The 20830-nt window shown below is 48.0% G+C and overlaps 1 protein-coding gene across 1 annotated transcript in view; it reads right to left on the bottom strand.

Annotated features, from left to right (window-relative positions):
• ELAPOR1 (endosome-lysosome associated apoptosis and autophagy regulator 1) overlaps positions 1-20830 on the bottom strand; it is a 101784-nt gene that overhangs the window by 29417 nt on the left and 51537 nt on the right. Inside the window, exons 4-8 of the mRNA XM_038749273.1 lie at positions 20618-20765; positions 18719-18799; positions 18066-18171; positions 17569-17718; positions 5932-6020 (exon numbers count right to left, since the gene is read on the bottom strand). Of these exons, the coding sequence (XP_038605201.1) occupies positions 5932-6020; positions 17569-17718; positions 18066-18171; positions 18719-18799; positions 20618-20765 (574 nt within the window). The remainder of the gene's footprint in view (positions 1-5931; positions 6021-17568; positions 17719-18065; positions 18172-18718; positions 18800-20617; positions 20766-20830) is intronic.

Genomic DNA, 20830 nt, shown 5'->3' with positions numbered 1-20830 from the left:
GTGGGGGAGGAAGAGGGCTGGTGGGGAGTCCCCCTCTCCTCCAGAGTCATAGTGACACCCTGCAGAGGGGTAAACACACCCGACAGGCACGCAAGTGTCATCTCTACATCCTGAAGCATCAGACAGACTTTTCCCCTGGCTTAATGACCACTTCCAACTAAGAAATCAACAAGATTCCTCTGGGAGCTGAAGCAGGGGTGATAATGAGCACCAGTGATGAACAACTATCTGTGTTAATCACTACTCTGAGGGAGGGCTAACTGAGGCTGGAAATCCCTTCAATCTATCAATCGTATTTACTGAGTAATAATAATAATAATAATTGTGGTATTGGCTAAGTACTTACTATTCATTCATTCATTCAATCGTATTTATTGAGCGCTTACTGTGTGCAGAGCACCGTACTAAGCGCTTGGGAAGTACAAGTTGGCAACATATAGAGACGGTCCCTACCCAACAGTGGGCTCACAGTGTGCCAGACACTGTACTAAGTGCTGAGGAAAATACAAGCAAATCGGGTTGGACATAGTTCCTCTCTCACTTGGGGCTCACAGTCTCAATCCCCATTTTACAGATGGAGTAACTGAGGCACAGGGAAGTGAAGTGTCTTGCCCAAGGCCATACAGCAGACAAGCGGTGGAGTCTCGATTAGAACCCATGACCTTCTGATTCCCAGGCCCGTGCTCTATCCACTATGCCATGCACAAGTAAGTGGTCAATAAATACAACTGAATGAATGTGCAGAGTACTGTATTAAGTGCTAGCACAGAGTCCCCTTTACAGCTGTTGGCATTGGCTGCTTACCAATTAATCAATGGTATTTACTGAACACTTACTGTGTGCAGAGCACTTTACTAAGCACTTAGGAGAGTACAACACAAATAGATGTGGACCCAGTCCCTGCCCACAAGGAATTTACAGTCCAGTGGGAGAAAGACATTAAAATAAATTAAAGCTAGGAGAAGCAACAGAGTATAAGGATGCATAGATAAGCACTGTGGGGCTGAGGGGATGTCAAAGTGCTTAAAGGGCACATTCATTCATTCAATCATATTTATTGAGCGCTTACTGTGTGCAGAGCACTGCACTAAGCGCTTGGGAAGTACAAGTTGGCAACATATAGAGACGGTCCCTACCCAACAACGGGCTCACAGTCTAGAAGGGGGAGACGGACAACAAAGCAAAACATGTAGACGGGTGTCAAGTCATCAGAACAAATAGAATTAAAGCTAAGAATTAAAGCACAGACTCAAGTGCTTAAGTGACACAGGAGGGCGGGTGAATAGGGTGGAGAAATGAGAGAAATGAGCCTGGTTTTGAGATCATCATCTTCATAATGCCCCGAGCAGTGGCTATATTGATGAGGTTGAGAGGGTTGCAATTTTTATGATGTGTCCGCTGAGGCCCCAGCAAACCTGGGCTTAATTTCTTTGAACCTTTGCATTAATTTGGACCTGTGAAGAGCACAGGTCTTTGCTTACAAGCACCCTTTCAGCTAGAAAAACAGTGCAGTGAGGTGACCAGTGGTTTGGTTGCCTACGTGAGAAGCAGCGTGACTTAGTGGAAAGAGCACGGGCTTGGGAGTCAGAGGTCGTGGGTTCTAATCCCGACTCCACCGCTTAGCTGTGTGACCTTGGGCAAGTCATTTAACTTCTCTGAGCCTCAGTTCCCTCTTCTGTAAAATGGGGATTAAGACTGTGAGCCCCACGTGGGACAACCTGATTACCTCGTATCTATCCCAGTGCTTAGAACAGTGCTTGGCACACAGTAAGCACTTAACAAATACCAACCTTATTATTATTATTTATTACCTGGCAGTCAGGATTTTCAGCTGGTCAGTCCCCTGTCTGGTATTGAGATGGTACCAGATGTTTTTATGTCTAGCATCAGTATAGAACCAGACACCTTCATATCTGGCATTTTCATTTTGAAGCACTCAGCCTTCCTCCACCCTGGTTCCTGCCTCTCAGTCCTGTAGCTAGGAGGCTTCGTACCACATCTTGGTGCCTGTGCTTACAGAGCCCTGGGAGGGAAATGCCAAGTTTCGGTAATAAGGCTGCAGGTCAGGGGCCCACCTGGCATCACCCCTCCAGGTTCTGAAGATTTTCATAGAAAGTTCGGCTTGACATAATTTCTGTATAATATGTAACCTAATACACAAGCATAATGTGTGTCTGCTACTTCCAGATGACAAAGGCAACATCAGTGGCCAGCCTAAAAGCAACCCAGCAGACCCTTTTTTCTTTATTTTTAATAGTATTTGTTAAGGGTTTACTATGTACCAGGCACTGTACTAAGTTCTGGGGTAGATACAAGCCAATCAATTTGGACACTCCCCACAAATCTTGCTCCACAGAGACCTCTGATCTTTTGACCCCATCCAATTTTTTCAAGTCATCATGCCCCATTTAGTCTCCATACCCAAACTAACTTTCCTTGATGATCACATTGATGCCCTCAACACCACCCTCTCTGCTGCACTCAACTCACTTGCTCCCTTATTCAATTCAATTGTATTTATTGAGCGCTTACTATGTGCAGAGCACTGTACTAAGCGCTAGGGAAGTACAAGTCGGCAACATATAGAGACGGTCCCTACCCAACAATGGGCTCACAGTCTAGAAGGGGGGAGACAGACAACAAAACAAAACATGTGGACAGGTGTCAAGTCACCAGAATAAATAAAAATAAAGCTAGTTACACAACATTAACAAAATAAATAGAATAGTAAATACGTACAAGTAAAATAAATAGAGTAATAAATCGGTATAAACATATTTACAGGTGCTGGGGGAAGGGGAAGGAAGTAGGGTAGGGGGGATGGGGAGGTGGAGAGGAAAAAGGGGGCTCAGTCTTGGAAGGCCTCCTGGAGGAGGTGAGCCTCAAGGAGCCCTTATTGCCTTGCCTTGTACCACTAAGCCACAGTCCGCTTCCTTCTCTCCTGAGCATGAGCTGTAGAGCACTGCTGATGGAAACCCAGGTATCGGGCTGACATTGCCCACTTGAAGTTCATCCTTGCGTATTTTAACTCTGCCCTCCCCTCTGAGGGCCTGGCAACATTATTTCTCCATCCTTATAGATTCCCATGCCCACTGCCTTTACCAGCTGTTCCAGGTGTTTAATTCCCTCCTCAAACCCCCTACTCCCTTGTCGTCCCCCCCATCTCTTGCCCTAATGACCTGGCCACATACTTTACTGAGAAAATTGAAATCATCAGGGGTGATCATCCTAAAATCTCCCCTCCTCTCCTCCAGTCCCTCTCTCCTCCTGCCCCTTCTTCAACTTTCCCATCTTTCCCAGCAGTATCTCAAGAAGACCTCTCCTGACTCCTCTCAAAATCCACCCCCTCCTCCTGGGCCTCCAACCCCATCCCTTGGACTTCAGCAATGCATTTTCCTCCGCTTCTTCCCTCCTTAACCACAGTCTTCAACTGTTCACTCTCCAGTGACTTTTCCCTACTGCTTTCAAACACGCTCATGTCTCCCCATCATTAAAAATCCCTCCCTCAACTCCTCGGCTCCCTCCAGTTATCACCGGAACTTTCTCCTACCATTCCTCTCCAAACTCCTTGAGTGAGTTGTCTATACCCACTGACTCCAGTCCCTCTCCTCCAATTCTCTCCTTGACCCCCGCCAATCTGGCTGCTTCCCCCTTCCCTCCACAGAAACCGCCCTCTTTAAGATCATAAATGATCTCCTTCTTGCCAAATCCAACGGCCTCTATTCCATAATAATACTCCTCGACCTCTCAGCTGCCTTCGACACTATCAACCACCCCCTTCTCTTGAACATTATCCAACCGTGGCTTCACTAACACTGTCCTCTCCTGGTTCTCCTCCTATCTCTCTGGCTACTCATTCTAAGTACCTTGGCAGGCTCCTCCTCTGCCTCCCACCCCCTAATGGAGGTTTTCCCTTCTATTCTCCATCTACATTCACAACCTTGGAAAACTCATTCACTTCCATGGCTTCAACTACCATCTCTATGTGGATGATTCCCAAATCTACATATCCAACCCTGATCTCTCTTCTCTACAGTCTCATATTTCCTCCTACTTTCAGGACATCTCTACTTGGATGTCCCACTGACACCGCAAACGTAACATGTCCAAAACAGAACTCCTCATATTCCCACTCAAATCCCGTCCTCCCTGTGATTTTCCCATCACTGTAGACAATACCATCATCCTCCCTGTGTCACAAACCCATAACCTTGGTGTTATCCTCAAGTCATCTCTCCCATTCAAGCCACATTTCAATTTGTCCCCAAATCCTGTCAGTTCAAACTTCATAACATTGCTAAAATCTGACTGTTACTCTCCATCCAAAGGGCTACCATGTAATTCCAAGCACTTATCCTATCCCTCTTTGATTACTGCATCAGCCTCCTTGCTGGCCTCCCTGCTTCCTATCTCTCCCCAATACAGTCCATATGTCACTCTGCTACCTGGATCATTATTTCTACAAAACTGTTTAGTACATGTTTCCCCACTCCTCAAGAACCTCTAGTGGTTGCTCATTCACCTCCTCATCAAACAGAAACTCCTTACCATAGACTTTAAAACACTCCATCACCTTGCCCCTTCCTACCTTACCTCACTGATCTCCTATTACAGCCCAGCCCACATATTTCACTCCTCTATTGCCAGCCTATTCACTGTTCCACAATCTGCTCTATCTTTTTTTTATGGTATTTGATAAGTGCTTACTACGTGCCTGGCATTGTTGTAAGCACTGAGGTAGATATAAAGTAATCAGGTTGGACACAGTCCATGTTCCACACGGGGCTCACAGTTTTAACCCCCATTTTACAGATGAGGTAACTGAGGCACAGAGAGATAAGTGGCTTGCTTACCCAAGGTCAAACAACCAACAAGTGGTGGAGCTGGTTTTAGAATCCAGGTCCTCCTGGCCCTCGCCCCGTGCTCTATCCACTAGGCCATGCTGCTTCTCGCTAATGATTCCTTGCCCACATCGTACCTCTGGCCTGGAAAGCTCTCCCCCCTTCATATCTGACACATAGTAATAATGATAATAATAACGGTATTTGTTAAGCACTTACTAGGTGCCAAGCACTGTTCTAAGCATTGGGGTATGTACAAGGTAATCAGGTTGTCTCACGTGGGACACATGATCACTCTCCCCACCTTCAAATCCTTATTAAAAGCACATCTTCTCCAAGAGGCCTTCCCCAAATAAGCCCTCATTTCCTCTTCTCCCACTCCCTTCTGCATCCCCCTTTCACTTGGATTTGCATCCATTAGTAACCCTTCCCTCAGACCCACAGCACTTATATACACAACTATAATTTATTTATGTATATTGATGTCTGAATCTCAACTCTAAACTGTAAGCTTGTTGTGGGCAGGGAACAGGTCCACCAACTCTGTTATATTGTACTCTCCCAAGAGCGTAGTACAATGCTCTGCACACAGTAAATGCTCAATAAGTATGATTGATTGTACACAGTCCATGTTCCACATGGGGATCACAGTCTTAGTCTCCATTTTACAGATGAGGTAACTGAGGCCCAGAGAAGTTAAGTGATTTGCCCAAGGTCACACAGCAGACAAGGGATGGAACCAGAATTAGAACCCCGGTCCTCTGATTTCAAAGAGCTGGCTGGCTGTCTGGGTTCTAGTAGAAAAATTTCTCTTATACCTGAGAACTGTTTCTCAGGAATCCAGGGAGAAGCAGCAAGAGACCCTGAAGAACAGCAAGAGCATCAAAGGAATGAACACTGGACTTAACCATGATTATCTGGTTCCCAGTATTCCTTTGTATTCCCAGGGTTACACTGGACTCCAAAGGCTTTGGGTTGTGGTCGTTGGAGGAAGGCTGGTTCCTCCATCTTGGTATTTCCCAGACCCTTCTCCTACGTCAATGGGGGCACTGCCCCACATAATAATAATAGTTATAATAATACCACCTACCTCTCCATTGGCATCACATGCCGTGTGAGTGTAGAAGTAGTCTTTATCTGTGCAGGCCGGACGCAGCTTGCAGGAGGAGGCTCCTTGTTCTAAACACAAAGAGAAAAAAAAAGACTATTTCAATAGTGGCCAGAAGGTAGAATCATCATCTTCTTATTCCCTAGTGGACTAGTCATGGAATCCTAGAGGTTTTTTTTAAAGAGATCATCTAGTCCAGCCACCTGGAAAGTAAATGATTAAATTATTACGTTCACTAGCTACTCTGTCACTAACAGCTCTGCCACTTGCCCGCTGTGTGACTCTGGGTAAGTCACTTAACTTCTTAACTTCTCTGTACCTCTGTTGTTTGAGGAGACTCTGGAGAGCAGAACAGAAACTGGGAAGGAGTCCACGACCATCCCATGGCGCGGGAAGTGCCTTGACTGGTAGGGAGCTCTGGGGCCCATTGCTGTCTGCCCCTGTCTGCCCACACTGCTCTTTACTCTCAGCTGGGCAAGGATCAATCAATCGTATTTATTGAGCATTTACTTTGTGCACAGCACTGAACTAAACGCTTAGGAGAGTACAATATAACAGAGAAGCAGCATGTTCTACTGGACAGAATGTGGTCTTGGGAGCCAGAAGGACCTGAGTTCTAAACCCAGCTCTGCTGATTGCTTTCTGTGTGTCCTTGGGAAAGTCACTTAACTTCTCTGTGCCTGTTTCCTCAACTATAAAATGGAGACGCCTGTTATCCCTCCTACTTAGATTTTAGCCTCATGTGGGACAGGGATTGTCTCTGACCTAATTTATGTGTACCTACCTACTCCAGCACCTAAAACAGTGTTTAGCACATAGTAAGCACTTAACATATACCATTAAAAAAAAGCAAAACAAAACAAAAAAAAAACAGAGCTAGTAGATCCATTCTTTACCCACAAGAAGCTCACAGTTTAGAGGGAGAGACAGATATCAAAAGAAATTACAGCTATGTACATAAGTGCTGTGGGGCTGAGGGTGAATAAAGGATACAAATCTAAGTGCAAGAGCAACAGTGAAGGGAGAGGGAGTAGTGGAAATGAGGGCTTAGTTGGGGAAGGCCTCTTGGAAGAGATGTGATTTGAATAAGACTTTGAAAGTGGGGAGAGCGATCATCTGCCCCATATGAAGGGGGACAGAGTTCCTGGATAGAGGCAGGACAAGGGCGAGGGATCGGCAGTGAGATAGATGAGATCGGGGTACAGTGATTAGGAGCAAAGTGAACATGCTGGATGTAGCAAGAAATCAGCAAGGTAGGATAGGAGGGGACAAGGTGATTGAGTGCTTTAAAGTAAGCGCTCAATAAATACAATGGATTGATTAGTGGTAAGGAGTTGCTGGTTGATGTGGAAGTGGATGGGCAACCACTGGAAGTCCTCGAGGAGTGGGGAAACATGGACTGAATTTTTTTAGAAAAAGGGCCTAGGCAGCAGAGTGAAGTATAGATTGAAGTGGGGAGAGACAAGAGGCAGGGAGGTCAACGAAGAGGCTGGGGCAGTAGTAAAGGTGGGATGGGATAAGTGCTTTGATCATTGTGGTAGCAGTTTGGAAGGAGAGAAATCAATCGGTCGATCAATCAGCGGTGCACTTGAAATAATAGAATTAGTAGACATGTTCCCTGCCCACAACTCACTTACAGTCTAATGAGAAAGGGTGGATTAAACGATGTTGTGACAATTCCTCAAAAATCTCCAGTGGCTACCAATCAATCTGCGCATCAGGCAGAAACTCCTCACCCTCGGCTTCAAGGCTGTCCATCACCTCGCCCCCTCCTACCTCACCTCCCTTCTCTTCTTCTACAGCCCACCCCGCACGCTCTGCTCCTCTGCCGCTAATCTCCTCACCGTGCCTCGTTCTCGCCTGTCCCGCCATCGACCCCCGGCCCACGTCCTCCCCCTGGCCTGGAATGCCCTCCCTCCCAACATCCGCCAAGCTAGCTCTCTTCCTCCCTTCAAGGCCCTACTGAGAGCTCACCTCCTCCAGGAGGCCTTTCCAGACTGAGCCGCTTCCTTCCTCTCCCCCTCGTCCCCCTCTCCATCCCCCCATCTTACCTCCTTCCCTTCCCCATAGCACCTGTATATATGTATATATGGTTGTACATATTTATTACTCTATTTATTTATTTATTTATTTTACTTGTACATTTCTATCCTATTTTATTTTGTTGGTATGTTTGGTTCTGTTCTCTGTCTCCCCCTTTTAGACTGTGAGCCCACTGTTGGGTAGGGACTGTCTCTATGTGTTGCCAATTTGTACTTCCCAAGCGCTTAGTACAGTGCTCTGCACATAGTAAGCGCTCAATAAATATGATTGATTGATTGATTGATTTATTACTCTATTTATTTTACTTGTACATATCTATTCTATTTATTTTATTTTGTTAGTATGTTTGGTTTTGTTCTCTGTCTCCCCCTTTTAGACTGTGAGCCCACTGTTGGGTAGGGACTGTCTCTATATGTTGCCAACATGTAATTCCCAAGTACTTAGTACAGTGTTCTGCACACAGTAAGCACTCAATAAATACAATTGATTGGTTGATTGATTGATTGGTAGAACCCACATGATTAGATAGGTGGGTATGGGGAGAGGGATTATCAATAGAGTCAGTAGCTACTGCTGCCACCCCCATGATGGGTCATGGGAATGAGCAAAACAATGAGAGGGGAGAGGGAGGTCTGATTGAGTTGGATGTCACCGGCCTCATTCCCAGAATGAATGGGCCAGCTGTCCTGGAACTTTACTAAGGAATAGGATATCCCCATGCCCACCTGGTCTCCCCTCTTATTGGGTCCGGGATGGTGTGGAATGTCTCCCGACTTCAGCTCTCCCCTCAAGGGCTCTTGCAAAGAGTAGGTTCCCCAACCTTCATCCTGATCCGGTCGGACCCACACAGACAACACTGAGGGCAGGGAAGCAGCAGCTGCTGCCTTCTGGACTCATTTACCACGCTAATGAGCAGCAGGCTAACAAGTCTGCTCTCAGGGGAACAGGCTCTTGGAGCCGGACAGCCTCTCTGATCCAGCCTGTCTTCAAAGGAAAAGTCTGGGGTGGCTTTGAGAATGGGGGACCTTCAGGCCCTGCCTTCTCTGAATGTCCAGCCACACTCACCATCTGGTCCTGGCTGGAAAATACCTTCTGCCAAATGAGCAAACCTGTGGTTTGACAAATATTTGCCCAGTGCGGCAGCTGCACTCTGGGATCAGGGCAACAATGCTCAGGCTGTTAAATTGTTGCAGCAGGGCTGGTGTGAATGATTAATCTGGGGTGGAAGGCAAGAAGAAAGGTGGGCAAAGAGGTTGATCATTGGAGGGGCAAGAGAACAAGGCTGCGAACCAGGATCCCTGGGTTTTGCTGCCAGGCTTATCCCTGGCTTAGAATCCTGGGGTTTAAGGTCAGTCCCCAGTTCTCTTGATCTTTTTGCTTTGTCCATTTGGAATTGCTCATCTGGAAGTAGCTGGAGAAATGTCTCTGCCCAACCAGGAGCTGGAAACAGCTGGCCAGATGGGGCATCCCTTGGGGCAGACAAGACCGGAGCTCAGACCAACCCCACCAGATTCTCCTTTCCAAGGGCACAGACCCCATAGGAGTGCTCCAAGGAGTGGGTCTGGCTTGAAGGATTTGGTTGAAACCAGAACCAGTCCTTCCTGGGGCTCTCTGTGGGGTCTGTGCCAGTGGAGGGGAGAACCTGGGGTTGGGGGGCTGGTCTGGGTAGTCCCAGAGTTGGGGGTCATCAGGGAGTCAAGAGGCCAGGAGACTTGGGTTGTGGCAACGGGGGCTCCAGACCAACCCAGATCTGGGGTGAGGGCCCAGTACAGGTCTGGCTTTCTGGAGTCCTTGGTCTTGAAGGCTGTCCGGCCTGGTCTAGACCCCTAAGGCTCATTGCCCATGGAAATAAGTCCTTCCAAGGGGTCCTGACCAGTGGTTTCTAGCTAGATTCCAAGAAAGGATGAGCCCCAGGACCAGAGGAAAGGAACATAGAAGCAGAGTGGCCTAATGGAAAAGCACACGGACTCGGGAGTCTGGAGACCTGGGTTCTAACTGGGATCTTCCACTTCTTTGTTGTGTGGCCTTGGGCAAACCACTTCTCTGTGCCTCAGTTTCTTCATCTGTAAAATGCGGATTAAACACCCATTCTCATTCACCTTATGAGCCACATGGGGACTGCGTCCAATCTGATTATCTTGTATCTCCTGTATGTGACACATCCCATCATTATTATTATTAGAACCAGTGGCTGATTACCTTGTTTCCACCTTCTTATGGTGCAACTGAGAAAAGATTATGATTATTGTTCTTGTAAAGGTATTTAGCATTTAACTCTGTCCCAAGCATTGGGCTAATTGCTGGGGAAGATAATTGGATTAGACAGAAGAAGAAGCATGGCCTAGTGGAAAGAACATGGGTCTGGAAGTAAGCAGACCTGGGTTCTAATCCTGGTTCCACCATTAGTCTGCTGTGGGACCTTGGGCAAGTCACTTAATTTCTTGGTGCCTCAGTTTCTACAACTGTAAAATGGGGATTCAATTCCTGCTCTCCCTCTTAGATTGGGAGCCCCATGTGGAACAGGGACTTGTCCAACCTAATTTGTATCTGCCCCAGTGCTTTGAACAGTGTTTGACATACAGTAAGCTCTTAACAAATACCATAAAAAAACAGGATCCACAGTCTTGAAGGGAGGGAGAGCAGGTAACTTATCCCCATTTTGCAGAAGGAGAAACTGAGACTCAGAGAAGCAGCATGGCTCAGTGGAAAGAGCACAGGCTTTGGAGTCAGAGGTCATGGGTTCAAATCCCGGCTCCACCAATTGTCAGCTGTGTGACTTTGGGCAAGTCACTTAACTTCTTTGTGCCTCAGTTGCCTCATCTGGAAAATGGGGATTAAGATTGTGAGCTCCACGTGGGACAACCTGATCACCTTGTATCCCCCCAGCGCTTAGAACAGTGCTTTGCACATAGCAAGTGCTTAACAAATACCATCATCATCAAGTAATTTACTCAAGGTCACACAGCTTTATGCCCTGGACTCAAGACCAGGCTGATCATTACCATCATTATCATCACAATGACATTTAAGCGCTTACTACATGCCAAGCGCTGTTCTAACAGCTGCAGTAGATACAAGATAATCAGATCCCACAGGGGGCTCACAGTCTAAGTAGGAGGGAGAACAGGTATCGGATCCAAATTTTGAAGATGAGGGAACTGAGGCCCTGAGAAGTGAAGGTCAAATAGCAGGCAAGTGTCTGAGGCAGGATCAGAACCCAGGACCTCTGACTCCCGGCCTGTGCTCTTTCCTCTAGGCCTCATTTCTTCTATACAGCCCCTCTCCTGATTCCTTCAATGCTTTCTGACTATATCCATAGCTTGGAGTTTCTTGCTGACATGCTCTGTAGGTTTCCAGGGGAAGGCTGACTAGAACTAAGAGGAATAAAAGGCCTGTCTCCCTCATCTTGTTGGGAAGCACGGGCCAGATGGGGAGTCCCACCTCTCCACCCCTGCCGCGGGGCCCTGCTGTACAGCCATAGTTTAATTTAATGATGGCATTTATTAAGCACTTACTATGTGCAAAGCACTGTTCTAAGCGCTGGGGAGGTTACAAGGTGATCAGGTTGTCCCTTGTGGGGCTCACAGTCTTAATCCCCATTTTACAGATGAGGGAACTGAGGCTCAGAGAAGTTAAGTGACTTGCCCAAAGGCACACAGCTGACAAGTGGTAGAGGTGGCCTTTGAACCCATGACCTCTGGCTCCAAAGCCCGTGCTCTTTCCACTGAGCCACGCTGCTTCTCTGTCTGTCGATGTCTGTCTCCCCCATAGACTCCAATCTCCTTGTGGGCAGCGACTGTGTCTGCCAGTCTACTACTGATAATAGTATTGTTCATTTCCAAGCACTTCGTACGGTGCTCTGCACACTGTAAGTGCTGAATCAGCCAATAAGGGATTGGCTGATTGAATGACAGGATGTGGACCCAGTTGACAAAGAGAGGGAAAAGGGCTTTCCTACCAGTAATTCTTCACAATGAGGACTTTGGGCCAAGCTGGAATAACGGGTACAATATCGCATGATAAAGTTGTACTGCCCTACAACTGCTCGTACCCTCTCGGTCGATGTGAATGAAGTGTGTCTGAGGTGATGGGTATCTACCTGAACACACCCATCTTTTCTGATCTTCAAAGCTAAGCAGTGTAGGCCTGGGGAGTACTTGGAAGGGAGACATCGTGGGACTGCCAACTACTCTAGGCTTCCTTTTATTCACCCTGGCTCCCAGCCCCACAGCACTTACGTACATATCTGTAATTTATTTATTTATATTAATGATTGTCTCCCCCTTTATACTGTAAGCTTGTTGTGGGCAGAGAATGTGTCTGTTATATTGCTGTATTGTACACTCTCAAGCACTTAGTACAGTGCTCTGCACACAGTAAGCGCTCAATAAATGCGACTGACTGACTGACTGTCAGGTCTCTCTGCCTGGCTTGCACATACAGAGGGCTTGAACGGTGTCCCTGTTGTTGGGGAGACTCCCTTTGCGTGGGTGCAGACAGACAGACAGAGGAGGGTCCCTGCACAATCGCTAAAATCTACCCTTCCTCTCCATCCAAACTGCTACTTCGTCAATACAATCACTTACCCTATCCTGCTTTGACTGCTGTATCAGCCTCCTTACTGACCCCGCAGCCTCTTGTCTATCCGCCTTCCAGTCAATACTTCACTCTGCTGCACAGATCATTTTTCTACAAAAACATTCAGGATGTGTTTCCCCACTCTTTAAGAAACTCCAGTGGTTGCTCATCCACAAAAACTCCTCACTGTTAACTTCAAAGCACTCAATCTCCTTGTACTCCCTTACATCAGCTCGCTACTCTCCTATTACAACCCAGCCTGCAAACTCCTCTAATGCGAACTTTCTCATTGTACCTGGATCTCATCTATCTCGCCGCCGACCTCTCGTGCACATCCTGCCTCTGGCCTGGAACACCCTTCTTCCTTAAATCCGACAGAAAACCACTCCCTCCCTCTTCAAACCTTATTGAAGGAACATCTCCTCCAAGAGGCCTTCCTTGATATAAGCCCTCCTTTCCTCTTTCCCCACTCCCTTCTGTATCACCCTGATTTGCTCTCTTTATTCATCCCCCCCGCCAGCCCCACAGCACTTATGCATATATGTTATTTATTTATTTATTAATACCTGTCTCCCTCTCTAGACGTAGCTCATTGTGGGCAGGGAATGTGTCTGTTGCCAACTTGTTCTTCCCAAGCACTTAGTACAGTGCTCTGCACACAGTAAGCGTTCAATAAATACAATTGAATGAATGAATTAATGTTTATCGTTGTACTCTCCCAAGCTCTTCGTACCCTGCTCTGCACACAGTAAGCACATAATATGATTGAATTGAATGGAAAGGTGACACCTTTTCATGGCCATGAGCAAGATCCTCGGAAGCGTGCCCTCACAGCTGAGAGCTTGGGAGATGCCCACCTTCAGCGGCCCTCATCAGGGCCTGGTTGGTAGAGCCCTGTCTGGCCTAAATTGAGGGATCTGTTCCAGCCTGATAATAATAATAATAATAATTTTGGCATTTAAGTGCTTACTATGTGCAAAGCACTGTTCTAAGCGCTGGGGAGGATATAAGGTGATCAAGCTGTCCCACGTTGGGCTCACAATCTTAATCCCTATTTTACAGATGAGGTAACTGAGGCACAGAAAAGTTAAGTGACTTGCCTAAAGTCACACAGTTGACAAGCAGCAGAGCTGGGATTTGAACCCATGACTTCTGACTCCCAAGCCCGTGCTCTTTCCACTGAGCACGAAGTGGCTGAATAAGAAAGGACCCATTGATAATAATAATAATAATGGCATTTGTTAAGCACTTACTATGTGCCAAACACTGTTCTAAGCCCTGGGGTGGATACAAGATAATCAGGTTATCCCACGTGAGGCTCACAGTCTTAATTACCATTTTACAGACAAGGTAACAGGCACAGAGATGTTAAGTGATTGCCCAAAGTCACACAGCTGACAAGTGGCAGAGCAGGGATTAGAACTCACAACCTCTGACTCCCGAGACTGTGTTCTTCAGGAAATCATGCTGCTTCAAGAAATCCCCATGGCTGACTACTAATTTACACGCAGTTGATCAGATCAGGCGAGGCTCCATCTGGCCAGTACCTGGCCACTCCAACTATTGCACAATTGCTGGACTACCCAGGTGGAGAAAGAGAGAGAGAGTCAAAGGACATCATTGATAAAGTACAAGGGAGAAGAAGAATGAGACAACCAAGTGGAAAAACAGGAATTTAAGTGTATAGCGGAAACTGCCCCTGGATCCAAAGAGTCTTGTTTGTGCTGAAACTTTGACTGACAGATCTCTAGTGAAGAATAATACAGTACTTTGGGTTTTATCAGCTGTGTTGAAATAACCAGTTGCATAAGTAACTCCCATTCTCCCCTCACTTCCTTTGCTGAGCCAAAAGGGCACTTACTCCGTGGGAATTGGGAGTGTGTATTTGCTAAAGGAGGCGGGGTGGTTCTACTTGAAGTGGGGTCTAGGTTTGGAGGTATATTTCTGTGCATACATACGTGTAATGGTGGGTTTGGAGATTTTCCTGAGTTCATAACTCTGGGCAGGGCAGGCAACTGAACAAATTGGGATGAATCAAAGCTTTTCAAATACCCCATGATCCCCCTGAAGACTCTCATGACCCCTCGTGCCCTCAAAATAATGGGAGACGATTCATCATTCAAAAAGAATGAGGTTCTCACTTGAGTTTGAGCCTCTCTGCCTGAGGCTGAAGAAGGGAAGGGTGGGAGCCAGAGAATGAGGAGCTAACAGGGATTCAATGACGGGAAGCACAATCTCGGGGAGCTAGAGTCTTTGGGGATCACAGATATGGGATCCATTAAGTGCTTGCTGTATGCCAGTGCTGGGGTAGAAACAGGAACATCAGATCGGACTGGCACCAAAATGGAAAGATGAAGCATAAGGGAGCCTAGTGGAAAGAGCACGGGCCTGGGAATCAGAAGGACCCAAGTTCTAATCCCAGCTCTGTCACTCTGCCAATGAATAATAATAAGTATGGTATTTGTTAAGCATTTATTATGTGCCAGGCACTGTATATGTACAAGCAAATTTGGTTGGACACAGTCCATGTCTCATATGGAGCTCCCGGTCTCAATCCCCATTTTACACAAGAGGTAACTGAGACAGAGAGGAGTGAAGTGACTTGCCTAAAGTCACACAGCAGACTAGTGGCAGAGCTGGGATTAGAACCCATGACCTTCTGATTTCCAGGCCCATGCTCTATCCACTACACCAGTTTTATAGTACTCTCCCAAGTGCTTAGTACAGTGCTCTGCTCACAGTAATTGCTCAATAAATACCACTGATTGATTGGTTGTCTGCTGTGTGACCTTGGGCAAGGCACTTCACTGCTCTGTGTCTCAGTTACCTCATCTGTTAAATGGGGATTAAGACTGTGAGCCCCAAGTGGATTGTGTCCTGATTAAGTTGTATGTACCCCAGTGCTTAGTACAGTGTCTGGCACATAGCACCTGACAAATGCCGTAAAAAAACAACTGACGACTGGGCCAAGAGGGTAGTTGCCTTGGACTCACTGTCCTCACCAGAGGGAGCGGTGGCTGTTCACTGTGGGGTTCCACCACCGTCACATGGACAGCAGGAACCCCACCCAAACCTCCACTGCAGATGTGGTGGGGCACAAATCAGCCCTAGGGCTGGAGGGAGGGAAGCATGGTCAGAGAGGTAGGGGAGAATAGAAGGGGTGAACTGGCTGCAAATGTGCCCGAGGAAGAGGGAGGGAGGAAAAGGGCTCTCAGTTTACCATTCCCAGAACAGAGCCTTAATCTGGCCCTGTATGGTGGTGGAGGTGAGGGTGGGGGAAAGGCGGACTGGATGCCAGGCAGGTTTTACGTCTGCGCAGCAGTTTGAAGACTATGCCAGACACTCTACTTCACAGCAATGGCTCCAAGCCCAAGGACAGTTTTTACATGAGTGTTGTGTGGGAAGGACTGTTGATTTCTTCAGCTCCATCTACCCGTACAGATAAAGGTCAGTACTGGAGGCCACCTTCAAGGACAGTGGGGACACACAAACACACACACACACACACACACACTCTCTCTCTATATATAGAGGCATCATGACTTAGTGGATAGAGCAGGGGCCTGGGAGCCAGAAGGACCTGGGTTCTAATCCTGTTCCGCCACTTGTCTTGCTGTATGACCTTGGGCAAGTCGCTTGACTTCTCTGGGTCTCAGTTACCTCATCTATTAAATGGGGATTAAGACTGCGAGCCCCATGTGAGACATGGACTGTGTCCAACCTGATTAGCTTATATCTACCCCAGCACTTAGTACAGTGCCTGGAAAATATACAAATGCCATTAAAAAAAAAAGCATGAACAGGGTGTCAGTGTCCATTCATTTAAGGGCCCAGCCTGGTAGGACTGCCCCTTCCCCTTTCCCCAAGACCTGGCCATCAGGATAATCACAATAATGTTAATAATTGTGGTATTTGTTAGCACTTATTATGTGCCAGGCACTGTACTAAGCATGGGGGTGGATACAAGCAAATTGCGTTGTACACAGTCCCTGTCCCACATGGGGCTCCCAGTCTCAATCCCCATTTTGCAGATGAGGTAACTGAGGCCCAGAGAAGTGAAATGGCTTGCCCAAGGTCTCACAGTAGACAAGTGTCAGAGCTGGGATTAGAACTCCTGACCCTCTGGCACCCAGGCCCATTTTCTATCCACTATGCCATACTGCTTGAAGTATCCTGGTCTTTCTTGTCTATCTTAGAGTACAGCTATGCCCCTCCCAGAACTCTCAGTGGTAAAACAAGTTGCCATTGGTCCAGAGGGCAGAGTTTCCAGGGGACGTCGGTCTCTGCTGACTTGGGTCCCTGAGCAGGGAGTGACATAGACTGTGAGCCCCATGTGGGACGGTGACTGGGTCCAAACTGATGATCCCCTGTCTAACCCAGCATCTAACCCATCAGAAGTGCTGGATAAATACTGCCACTATTATCATCTATCTGGAATGCGGATCCTCATGATGCACAAATGGCCAGGATAATTCCCAAGCCCAGGCATCTCCAAATCATAATGACAGCAATAATTATTATTGCTTTTGTTATGGTATTTGTTAAGCACTTGGTATGTGCCAAGCACTCTTCGAAGTGCTGGGGTTGATACAACTTAATCAGGTAGGACAGAGTCCTTGTCCGACATGGGACTCATAGTAGAAGGGAGAACAGGTATTTAACTCCTGTTAAATGAGGAAACTGAGGCATAGAGAAGATAAGCGACTTTCCCAAGGTCACAGAGCAGGCAAGTGGCAGAGCCAGGATCAGAACCCAGATCCTCTGACTCCTAGGCCCTTTCTCTTTCCTGCAGGCCATGCTGCTTCTCAATAATATTGGCACTGATTGTGGTGGTATTTGTTAAGGGCTTACTCTGTGCCACCCTTTCTGCAGAGTGGTCTCAGGGTGAACCCAGGTCCCTCAGACTTCCAGAAGAGCCCCTGTCCCATCAGCTGGCCCCAAGTGGATGGGCCCTCCCCCGTTCTCGGTCGGGGCAGGCTGGATCGGGTCCAGCAGTACCTGAGTACTTGTTGGCATCACACTGGTGGCAAGTACTCTCTCCCTTGTTGGAGTAGGTGTTGGCTGGGCAGAGCTTGCAGGAGGAGGACCCTTCCTTGGCTGCGGAAGTTCCCGGTTTGCAGGGGAAGCACTCGGATGTGTAGGCCACACCTGGGGGCAAGAGGGGAAAACCAGACACGGGTGGGTGGGCCAAACTGGGCCAGGCCCCTTCGGCCCCACACTTGGGCCCAGTGGCAATCTCCTCCCTTACCCTGTTCTCTTTCCTGTCCCTCCCACCGCCCTCCCTGTTAACCCCACAGCTCCCAGCTGAGTGGTCTCAGTAGAGGCCAGGAGGTTCACATCTCGTGCCATCTCACGCTTGCCTCTCTCCACCATGCCCCTACCCCTTTCCCTTTCTCTGGGGCATGGGAAGCCTTGATTCTTCCCTCTGGGGCACCCCCACACTGAGCAGGTGTCCCAGTTGCTTGCCTTCAGTATGGAGGGACCAAGTCCCGTACCTGTAATGGCGATGTTCCTCACCAGCACGGGCTTGGGGATTTTGGTCCAGACAGAGAAGGCTGTGGTTCTCCAGTACAGAACATTGTTGCCTCGATTCAACTCCAGCTGATGGACACGCACAAGAGAAGTTGCTTCAGCCTGCCTCTTGGCATGGCCCAGGAGCAGTCAGTAGCCCCAGCCAGGCTCGGAAGGCCTGGTTCTGCCTCATGGTTTGGCCTCCTCCGGACCCTAGTCCTGAGGCCCCCGTGGCTGAGGGGCCTCAGGTTTGGCTCCGGTTCCTCCATCCTGATGGTCAGTTGTCACAAGCCCAGGGTGGTTCCAGGGCATCCTGGCCTGGATCGGCATTCCCGAACCCACCAAACAGCCCCAGAACCAGTCCGAGCTCCTCGGAAGTGGATATGTGCATGGTCTGCACTCCACCCAAGATGGTCTACCCCCAACCCTCCACCCCTGGCAGTTGTTCATGGGCACAGACCACCCCTGGAGAATCCTGGGGTGAGCCCTGAGCTAAACCCAGGTGTCTCCTGGAACTGGCCAGGCCTCAAAACTGCAGAGAGGGCTAGAATGGCTGATGGCCCAGTGGCCGGGGAGGAGGAAGACTTGAAGGCCCAGGCCCCAGAGTGCCCATGCAGGAGGCTGGCACCCTACTCACACTGTGCAGTTCCCACCCCTTCTCTGTGGTTTTCATCCACCTGGAGTCCTCGGCGTTGGGCTGACACTGGTCGTTCTGAACCTAAAGCAGAAGGAAACCTGGGATTGGCCTCTAGATCATGAGGAAACCGGTAACTCTGACTCCTCATGCCAGTCAGCTGTGTGACTTTGGGCAAGTCACTTAACTTCTTTGTGCCTCAGTTACCTCATCTGTAAAATGGGGATTAAGACTGTGAGTCCCACGTGGGACAACCAGATCACCTTGTATCTCCCCAGCGCTTAGAACAGTGCTTTGCACGTAGTAAGCGCTTTAAAAATGCCATCATTATTACTATTATTAGGTCAGTTGGCATTTCTCGCCAAGCTCCGGGATGGTATTTCAGTCCAGGATGGAAGTTGACAAGAAAACGTCAATGTCCTTTAGGATGAAGGCTAGTGGAGCTCTGAACCGCCTGGAGGGGGAAATACAGAGTATATTTCTCCCTGCAACCTGAGGACTATGGGACCTAAGCAGCACAATAATAATAATAATGATGGTATTTGTTAAGCTCTTACTATGTGCCAAGCACTGTTCTAAGCACTGGGGTAGATACAAGGTAATCAGGTTGTCCCACGTGAGGCTCACAGTCTTGATCCCCATTTTCCAGATGAGGTAAATGAGGCACAGAGAAGTGAAGTGGCTTGCCCAAAGTCACACCACTGACAAGTGGCAGAGCCAGGATTAGAACCAATGACCTCTGACTCCCAAGCCTCCACTAAGCCATGCTGCTTCAATAAGTGAATAAGTGCCTCAATAAGAGCCTGGTCTGGTGACTCCAATGGAAAGGGTACTAATTCGCATACAGTGTCTATGCCATGGATTTGTGGCTCAGTTGAAAGAGCACGGGCTTTGGAGTCAGTGGTCATGGGTTCAAATCCCTGCTCTGCCAATTATCAGCTGTATGACTTTGGGCAAGTCACTTCACTTCTCTGGGCCTCAGTTACCCCATCTGTAAAATGGGGATTAAGACTGTGAGCCCCCCATGGGACAACCCGATCACCTTGTAACCTCCCCAGTGCTTAGAACAGTGCTTTGCACATAGTAAGTGCTTAATAAATGCCATTATTAATATTATATATGGTGCATACCATTCGCTCCTGCCCAAACATACCAAAATCTCCCATCCTCTCCTTCTTCTCCCATAGTACTCTTTGGTCTCTGCTCTTCCCCCCTTCCCTACAATCCTCCCTAATAGTAGTAGTAGTCGTAGTAGTAGTACTAGTATTAGAAGTAATAATAACTGTGGCATTTGTTAAGCTCTTACTGTGTTCCAGGCACTGTACTAAGCGCTGGGGTGGACACAAGCAAATCAGTTCGGACACAGTCTCTGTCCCACATGGGGCTCACAGGCTCACTCTCCATTTTACAGATGAGGGAACTGAGGCCCAGAGAAGAGAAATGACTTGCCCAAGGTCACACAACAGACAAATGGCCCGTGCTCTATCCACTACACCACAGTAAACTCGTGTTCTAGACTGTAAGCTCACTGTGGGAAGGGAATGTGTCTACCGACTCTGTTATAAGGTTCTATTGAATTCTCCCAAGTACAGTACTCATCAAACAATAAGCACTAAATAAATACAATTGATTGATTGATAGCAGTGGTAGTAGTAGTAGTATTTATTAAGTGTACTAAGCACTGGGAGAAAAGACACAGGTGAGCATTAGACAACAGTCCATGTCCCTCTGGGGGCTCTAGCTGGATTAGCCCAGCCTGGAAAATTCCTGGTTCAGCTTCACCCCAGGATCCGCAGCCTGGCTGGCTGCCAATTCTATGCTGAAGCTAGTGGCGGGGGTTCTTTGCACATGGACTTTAGTCTCTGGGGCACCAGGAGATCTGCTGGGGGGGGCGGAACTTACAAAGAACTCAAAGATGATGCTGGTGTCCGGATAGAAGTACTCGAAAGAGACCGTGCCGGACCGTTTCAGGTTGACAGCGTACATCAAGGTGGCTGTGCACTCATCCGTGTTGGAGGCGATGTAATCTCCCAGGGGGACCCACGTCGACCTGCGTGGAAACGGCACAGTCAGAGAGTCAGAGAATCTGGGGCCCGCTAGGCACCTCGAGGGATC

Source organism: Tachyglossus aculeatus, chromosome 7, assembly GCF_015852505.1.
Source record: "Tachyglossus aculeatus isolate mTacAcu1 chromosome 7, mTacAcu1.pri, whole genome shotgun sequence".
Classification (NCBI taxonomy): Eukaryota; Metazoa; Chordata; class Mammalia; order Monotremata; family Tachyglossidae; genus Tachyglossus; species Tachyglossus aculeatus.
This window is presented reverse-complemented; position numbering and strand designations above follow the sequence as displayed.